General features: G+C 31.5%; 1 protein-coding gene across 1 annotated transcript; it reads left to right on the top strand.

The window, feature by feature from the left end:
• The first annotated feature begins 104 nt into the window (after window positions 1-104).
• RpS20 (ribosomal protein S20) lies at window positions 105-1,123 on the top strand. The gene is made up of 4 exons (XM_074115131.1): window positions 105-270; window positions 570-666; window positions 748-880; window positions 962-1,123. The coding sequence occupies exons 1-4, from the start codon at window positions 268-270 to the stop codon at window positions 1,080-1,082; spliced, it is 354 nt and encodes a 117-aa protein (XP_073971232.1). The 5' UTR covers window positions 105-267; the 3' UTR covers window positions 1,083-1,123.
• The last annotated feature ends 8,118 nt before the right edge of the window (window positions 1,124-9,241 follow it).

Genomic DNA, 9,241 nt, shown 5'->3' with positions numbered 1-9,241 from the left:
CTGAATTTTTATTTTATTATACAACCCTCGATTTAATTTTTAATCGATTTAATTTCGACTTGTCTCTCGATATACTTACATGTTTTTGTGTATTGAGAAGTTGAAGGTAATTGTCTTAAACACGTTTGCATGAAAGCCATTTCTATGTGCTTAGCGTGAGGTTAAGGTGTATCCAGAATTTTTTAAGCACTTGGAACAGCGCTGGTTAGTCTCTGGGACGACTAATTATTCTCGACCAAGGGTTATTTAAATTGGTTTTATAAAATCATGGTAAGTGAATATATTGATAATCTGCAAATTAATTTCTTATTTAAATGATGTGCACGTGTGCTGCAGATTATCATAGTTTTATGATTGTTGTAGCACATTGTTTGTTTTTTTAAAATATAATTTCATTCAAAAATTGCTAATTTGACATAAATCTGTAAAAGCTTTTAAAAAATATGACGAATAAGGCGATAAGTTTTGTGATGTTACTTTCATTTATACCTTATTGAATTACATCCAACTTCGTTTTTATTCTTCAGTAACATCTTGATTTCTATTTAAATTTGACTTTTTGTTTTTAGAGTACTTTTAAAGATACAGAAAAGCCTGCTGAACAGCAACAGGTACATAGAATTAGGATAACCCTAACTTCTAAGAATATGAAAAGTTTGGAAAAAGGTAATTCATTTCAAAGGGTTAAACTTGGAAGCAAGCAAATTATATTCAGTTTTTAAAATTACTGTTTTCTTGGTTTTTAAGTATGTACCGACCTGATAAATGGTTCCAAAAAAGAGAAGTTGCGTGTAAAGGGGCCCATCAGAATGCCTACTAAAATCCTCAGGATCACTACTCGGAAAACCCCTTGTGGAGAAGGTTCCAAAACATGGGATAGGTATTTACATGCGCTTTCTTTGTTTATAAAATTTAATAGTTTTTTTTTTTAATCTACTTCAGAAATAACTTTCCTTTTTAGGTTTCAAATGAGAGTACACAAGAGAATTATTGATCTTCAGTCACCGTCAGAAGTGGTGAAACAAATCACTTCGATTTCACTGGAACCTGGAGTTGAGGTCGAGGTTACCATAGCTGAATAATTTATTTTCTTATGTAAAATAAAATGATTTTCTAATATAAATATTTTTACTCAAATGAACCCAAAAATCTAATGATCCATCTAAAATCAGGTAATATTCCATCTAACTATGGGTACTATTATATTGGCGATCTCTTGATTTTGTAAAAAAATAAGTGCAGTTGATACTTTCAAAGTTTGATCGAAAAACAAGTTTTGTTGCTCCTAGAGTATGGGATTTCAAGGATTTTCGCGAATTCTGACGAAATAAAGAAAGATAGCCAAATCTTACACTGGAACCAGGAAAGATTAATAAATTCAGCAAACATTCCATTTGTATGCCAAAGAATACTGACAATTACATGCCGATTAATCTTCCGCAAGTATTTCAGAAAAGTAAATCTTAACTGTTTTAACAACCAGTGTGATACTCTGAAATTATTCTAATTCTTTCGATTTTTTTTTTTTTTTAACATAAGGGCTATTGTAGATAAGGAAAGCCACTGTTAACAACGTCAAATCCAAATCGTAAATTGTTCAAGGGTCTGGAGTTCAACAAGTTAGGAAAACTGGAACCCCACTCAAGAAAGGTAAAATTTTAGAATAGTTATCAAATCAATTTGAAAGAGAAAGGCGACTTCACATAGTATGAGCGTCAGATAATCCTTTTGGACAATACAACAAGGACATATCAGTTTTTCAGTTACTTCTAACGAATAATTCTGATAGAAAAGAATCAAAGTAACTGCGACTTATAGAGCCCGCAAATGAAATTTTGCAATTCTGAACAATGTAAAAAAAAAAAAATGACAAAACAGATTTGTTAAAAAAATGTCGCAAATAGAAAATATATATTTACTTAATTAAAAGAAGCTGTGCAAACAAATTAGAACACAACTTGAAAGTATATATTACTTTTTCCTTTTTTTTTTACTTGTTTTTTAATTTTTATTTTCCAAATGAGAGCACCCATTTATTTTCAATCTAGTATTGGAAACGTACTCGCTCACTATCACAGAAAGAGCAGAAATCTGCTCAAAACAGAAGACTTTTCGGGATTTTACTTTGTATTTTGCTTCACCAAATTAAGGGTTCCCTTTTATCTTCATTTTAGTTCTCGCCTTACTCGCACGCTGAGTAGGACTAAAAGGCAATAATATTAAAATAAAAGATCCTACCATCTTTTAAAGTTTTCATTTTAAAAAAAGAACGATTTTTTATGTTCATTCTAATATTGCTGCGTTCACACCAGCTCAATATGTAAGAGAGAAATCCGATCAAAGTAAAATACATTTCCAAATTTTCCTTGACTTTTCCAAATACGAGTTCATGTTCATGGCAATAATGAAATTCATACTCCTTCAATATGTTAGAGGGAGCCACAAACTGTTTAAACTAAAAGACATTTCCAAATATTGCTGTATCTTTTCCAAATAAGAGGTTCCCTCTATGTTGATAAAAGTAATGGGATTGACAATCGTTACTATGTCAGAGGAAGCCAAAATCACTTTTAAACAATGTTAAAATACATTTCCATCATCATACTTTTTCAAAAAGGAATAAAGCCAACACTTTAAATTCATTTTAGACCATGCTACAGTACTAAGTGACAAAGTAAGAAAAAATAGAAATTGAGACAAATTGGAGGCCAATTCTAATATTTTCCCATTGATTTTACTCATCTTTTTCAAAATCAGAGCAACCAAATATATTTAATTAAACCATGGCCGCAAAACTAAGTGAGAGAGTAATAAAAAAAGGTAATATTCAAAAATATCGCTTTTACTACAAACATTATAAATAAACTATTGGGTAAAACTATAATTATTTACATCCATTTATACCTATAAACCATATTTGTCACTTTTACTAACATAGGAAAAGTGACACACAAAAAGTGTATACTATTTTCGACCATTGCTACTAATTCTGACCCAAAACGCGAGTAAAAAAGGTCAATACTGCAATGAACATAAAGAGAAGCCATTATTTGAAGAAAAAAAACAAACATAAAACAATGTAAAATACAAAAAAACTACAACATTCATCACATTACTGGTCTCTATTACACTAGGAGCGGGTCTCAAAAACAAAGGAAAATTATATATTAAACAGAAAGTTGTTTATTCCTACTTAGCACACTAGTTTAATAGCCAGATACTAAAATAAACATAACTTCACACTACATTTAATTCAACTAAGGCCGAAAGTAAATGAGAGAGTAAGAAAAAGTAGAAATTAAGACGAACTGGAGATAAATTCCAGAATTTTCCAGTGCATTTTACTACTATTTTTCTAAATAACGGCCACCCAATGAATTTAACTTAACCACGGCCGTAATAGTAAGTGAGAGAGTAGAAAAATTGAAATTGAGAGAAATAGGGGGCAAATTCCTACATTTTCCCTTGAAATTAAGATACATTTTTCTAAATTAGGGCCACCCAATGTATTTAACTTAACCACGGCCTGAATAGTAAGTGCGAGAGTAAGAAAGAATAGAAACCGTGTCGATGTGGAGACCAGTTCCAATATTCTCTGATCTATTGTACCTCTATCTTCCAAAAAAAGGCCACACAATGTATTTAATCTATCCCAGGCTGTAACAGTAAGTGAGAGAGTAAGAAAAATTAGAAATTGAGACGAACTGGAAATGAATTCCAATATTTTCCAGTGCATTTTACTTTGGCCTAAATTGGGTGGCCTTTATTTGGAAAAAGAAAAGTAAAATGCACTGGAAAACACTGGAATTCATCTCCAGTTTGTTTCAATTTCTACTTTTTCTTACTCTCTCTCTTACTATTAAAGCCGTGGTTATGTTAAATACATTAGGTGGCCTTTATTTGGAAAAAGAAAAGTAAAATGCACTGGAAAACACTGGAATTCATCACCAGTTTGTTTCAATTTCTACTTTTTCTTACTCTCTCTCTTACTATTAAGGCCGTGGTTATGTTAAATACATTAGGTGGCCTTTATATGGATCAAGAAAAATAAAATGCACTGGGAAATATTGGAATTCATCTCCAGTTTGTTTCAATTTCTACTTTTTCTTACTCTCTCTCTTACTATTAAAGCCGTGGTTATGTTAAATACATTAGGTGGCCTTTATTTGGAAAAAGAAAAGTAAAATGCACTGGAAAACACTGGAATTCATCTCCAGTTTGTTTCAATTTCTACTTTTTCTTACTCTCTCTCTTACTATTAAAGCCGTGGTTATGTTAAATACATTAGGTGGCCTTTATTTGGATCAAGAAAAATAAAATGCACTGGGAAATATTGGAATTCATCTCCAGTTCGTCTCAATTTCTCCTTTTTCTTACTCTCTCTCTTACTATTAAGGCCGTGGTTATGTTCAATACGTTAGGTGGCCTGTATTTAGATCAAGAAAATTAAAATTCAATGGAAAATACTGGAATTCATCTCCAGTTTCTTTCAATTTCTCCTTTTTTTACTCTCTCTCTTACTATCAAGGCCTTGGTTATGTTAAATACATTAGGTGGCCTTTATTTGGAAAAAGAAAAGTAAAATGCACTGGAAAATACTGGAATTCATCTCCAGTTCGTCTCAATTTCTCCTTTTTCTTACTCTCTCTCTTACTATTAAGGCCGTGGTTATGTTAAATATATTAGGTGGCCTATATTTGGATCAAAAAAAGTAAAATGCACTGGGAAATAATGGAATTCATCTCCAGTTCATCTCAATTTCTCCATTTTCTTACTCTCTCTCTTACTATTAAGGCCGTGGTTATGTTAAATAAATTAGGTGGCCTTTATATGGAAAAAGAAAAGTAAAATGCACTGGAAAATAATGGAATTCATCTCCAGTTCGTCTGAATTTCTCCTTTTTCTTACTCTCTCTCTTACTATTAAGGCCGTGGTTATGTTAAATATATTAGGTGGCCTGTATTTGGAAAAAGAAAAGTAAAATGCACTGGAAAATAATGGAATTCATCTCCAGTTCGACTCAATTTCTCCATTTTCTTACTCTCTCTCTTACTATTAAGGCCGTGGTTATGTTAAATAAATTAGGTGGCCTTTATTTGGATCAAGAAAAGTAAAATGCACTGGGAAATAATGGAATTCATCTCCAGTTCGTCTCAATTACTACTTTTTCTTACTCTCTCTCTTACTATTAAGGCCGTGGTTATGTTAAATACATTAGGTGGCCTTTATTTGGATCAAGAAAAGTAAAATGCACTGGAAAATACTGGAATTTATCTCCAGTTCGTCTCAATTACTACTTTTTCTTACTCTCTCTCTTACTATTAAGGCCGTGGTTATGTTAAATACATTAGGTGGCCTTTATATGGAAAAAGAAAAGTAAAATGCACTGGAAAATACTGGAATTCATCTCCAGTTCGTCTCAATTACTACTTTTTCTTACTCTCTCTCTTACTATTAAGGCCGTGGTTATGTTAAATACATTAGGTGGCCTTTATTTGGATCAAGAAAAGTAAAATGCACTGGAAAATACTGGAATTTATCTCCAGTTCGTCTCAATTTCTCCTTTTTCTTACTCTCTCTCTTACTATTAAGGCCGTGGTTATGTTAAATACATTAGGTGGCCTTTATATGGAAAAAGAAAAGTAAAATGCACTGGAAAATACTGGAATTCATCTCCAGTTCGTCTCAATTACTACTTTTTCTTACTCTCTCTCTTACTATTAAGGCCGTGGTTATGTTAAATACATTAGGTGGCCTTTATTTGGATCAAGAAAAGTAAAATGCACTGGAAAATACTGGAATTTATCTCCAGTTCGTCTCAATTACTACTTTTTCTTACTCTCTCTCTTACTATTAAGGCCGTGGTTATGTTAAATACATTAGGTGGCCTTTATATGGAAAAAGAAAAGTAAAATGCACTGGAAAATACTGGAATTCATCTCCAGTTCGTCTCAATTACTACTTTTTCTTACTCTCTCTCTTACTATTAAGGCCGTGGTTATGTTAAATACATTAGGTGGCCTTTATTTGGATCAAGAAAAGTAAAATGCACTGGAAAATACTGGAATTTATCTCCAGTTCGTCTCAATTACTACTTTTTCTTACTCTCTCTCTTACTATTAAGGCCGTGGTTATGTTAAATACATTAGGTGGCCTTTATTTGGATCAAGAAAAGTAAAATGCACTGGAAAATACTGGAATTTATCTCCAGTTCGTCTCAATTTCTCCTTTTTCTTACTCTCTCTCTTACTATTAAGGCCGTGGTTATGTTAAATACATTAGGTGGCCTTTATATGGAAAAAGAAAAGTAAAATGCACTGGAAAATACTGGAATTTATCTCCTGTTCGTCTCAATTTCTCCTTTTTCTTACTCTCTCTCTTACTATTAAGGCCGTGGTTATGTTAAATACATTAGGTGGCCTTTATTTGGATCAAGAAAAGTAAAATGCACTGGAAAATACTGGAATTTATCTCCAGTTCGTCTCAATTTCTCCTTTTTCTTACTCTCTCTCTTACTATTAAGGCCGTGGTTATGTTAAATACATTAGGTGGCCTTTATTTGGATCAAGAAAAGTAAAATGCACTGGAAAATACTGGAATTTATCTCCTGTTCGTCTCAATTTCTCCTTTTTCTTACTCTCTCTCTTACTATTAAGGCCGTGGTTATGTTAAATACATTAGGTGGCCTTTATATGGAAAAAGAAAAGTAAAATGCACTGGAAAATACTGGAATTTATCTCCAGTTCGTCTCAATTTCTCCTTTTTCTTACTCTCTCTCTTACTATTAAGGCCGTGGTTATGTTAAATACATTAGGTGGCCTTTATTTGGATCAAGAAAAGTAAAATGCACTGGAAAATACTGGAATTTATCTCCAGTTCGTCTCAATTACTACTTTTTCTTACTCTCTCTCTTACTATTAAGGCCGTGGTTATGTTAAATACATTAGGTGGCCTTTATTTGGATCAAGAAAAGTAAAATGCACTGGAAAATACTGGAATTTATCTCCAGTTCGTCTCAATTTCTCCTTTTTCTTACTCTCTCTCTTACTATTAAGGCCGTGGTTTTGTTAAATACATTAGGTGGCCTTTATATGGAAAAAGAAAAGTAAAATGCACTGGAAAATACTGGAATTTATCTCCTGTTCGTCTCAATTTCTCCTTTTTCTTACTCTCTCTCTTACTATTAAGGCCGTGGTTATGTTAAATACATTAGGTGGCCTTTATATGGAAAAAGAAAAGTAAAATGCACTGGAAAATACTGGAATTTATCTCCAGTTCGTCTCAATTTCTCCTTTTTCTTACTCTCTCTCTTACTATTAAGGCCGTGGTTATGTTAAATACATTAGGTGGCCTTTATTTGGATCAAGAAAAGTAAAATGCACTGGAAAATACTGGAATTTATCTCCAGTTCGTCTCAATTTCTCCTTTTTCTTACTCTCTCTCTTACTATTAAGGCCGTGGTTATGTTAAATACATTAGGTGGCCTTTATATGGAAAAAGAAAAGTAAAATGCACTGGAAAATACTGGAATTTATCTCCTGTTCGTCTCAATTTCTCCTTTTTCTTACTCTCTCTCTTACTATTAAGGCCGTGGTTATGTTAAATACATTAGGTGGCCTTTATATGGAAAAAGAAAAGTAAAATGCACTGGAAAATACTGGAATTCATCTCCAGTTCGTCTCAATTACTACTTTTTCTTACTCTCTCTCTTACTATTAAGGCCGTGGTTATGTTAAATACATTAGGTGGCCTTTATTTGGAAAAAGAAAAGTAAAATGCACTGGAAAATATTCGAATTCATCTCAGGGTTACATTAACTGCATTGGGTGGCTTTAATTTGTAAGTGTAGTAGTATAATGTACGGAAAAGTATTGGAATTCACTATTACTTTGTCTTCATTTCTACTTTTTTTTGCTCTCTAATGTACTTTGAATGCCGGTGTTACAATAACTGCATTGGGTGGCTTTAATTTGTAAGAATTGTAGTAAAATGCATGGAAAAGTATTGGACTTCACTATTACTTTGTCTTCATTTCTACTTTTTCTTGCTCCCTAATGTACTTTGAATGCCGGGGTTACATTAACTGCATTGTGTGGCCTTAATTTGTAAGAATAGTAGTAAAATGCATGGGAAAGTATTGGAATTCATTATCTCTTTGTCTTCATTTTTACTTTTTCTGGCTCTCTAACGTACTTTTAAGGCCGGGGTTAGATTAAATACATTTGGAGGCTTTTATTTGGAAAATTATAATAATAAAATTGAGAAAATATTGGAACTGGCATCCAGTTGGTCTCAATTTCTACTTTTTCTTGCTCTCTCGATTACTTTTATGGCCATGGTTAAATTAAATATATTTGGTATATATTTTTAAATAAAAGTATCAATCTTGAATTTATAATTCGGAGTGATTCTGATTCGCTATTACTGTATAACCCGTCAAATTTAATTGTAAATATAAAATTAATATTTTTACTTTTATATTTGAATATGGCGGGTTATATGGTACAGTGAATCAGAATCACTTCGAATTAGGCCACACCTCTGGGCACCTATTATTGACATTTACCCTTAAATTTCTTATTTATTTCTTAAATAAAAAAAAAATTCAATGAGATTTATAATAATAATGGAACTATTTATTATCAAAAGTACTGCATGGTCATCATCTGCATGTGAAGTCATAATGTAGTTTCTAATAAATTAATTAATTAAAAATATTTTAAGATTGGAAAACGTTTTTTTATTCACAATTTCATGAAATTAAATGAAAGTTGATTTAATAATTTTTAAAAAGTATTTGTATAGCAGAACATATGTATGTTGTACGTAACGGCCATTTTGCCAGTTTTACTTTTGGTCTCACCTAGGTAACGTCGTAGTTACGAAGTAAATTCGTTTTCTTAATTAAAATCGAAAATATCCTATCAAATTTTTGTTATTATTAATATAATAATAAAAAAGAAATAAGATTATATAAAAATTTATTATTTTATATAATTTTATTTCATAAAAATTGAAAAAAGAGCTGGCTGCTTAAGTAAGCTACTTGTTCCAAAGGACGATTTTTTATTTTTTGGAAATTATTAGAGTTTTTTTGGTTAATTATCAACCTTTTTAACGGTATTTAATTGTTTTGATTAATATTTAGAATAATTTAGATTTTATAATGAAAATCAGATTGAAATAGAGGGATTTTTTTACCTAGTATATAATAATGTTTTGTTCACTTATTTTAATACAA

This window comes from Rhodnius prolixus, unplaced genomic scaffold (genome assembly GCF_049639745.1).
Source record: "Rhodnius prolixus isolate KJV_2025 unplaced genomic scaffold, Rpr scaffold_7, whole genome shotgun sequence".
Lineage (NCBI taxonomy): Eukaryota > Metazoa > Arthropoda > Insecta > Hemiptera > Reduviidae > Rhodnius > Rhodnius prolixus.
This window is presented reverse-complemented; position numbering and strand designations above follow the sequence as displayed.

Bases quoted from the DNA above. Each gene is read 5' to 3' on its own strand.
- RpS20 (XM_074115131.1), top strand. The intron at 667-747 runs GTAATTCATTTC...TTGGTTTTTAAG, and splicing joins TATGAAAAGTTTGGAAAAAG to TATGTACCGACCTGATAAAT. The intron at 881-961 runs GTATTTACATGC...TTTCCTTTTTAG, and splicing joins GGTTCCAAAACATGGGATAG to GTTTCAAATGAGAGTACACA.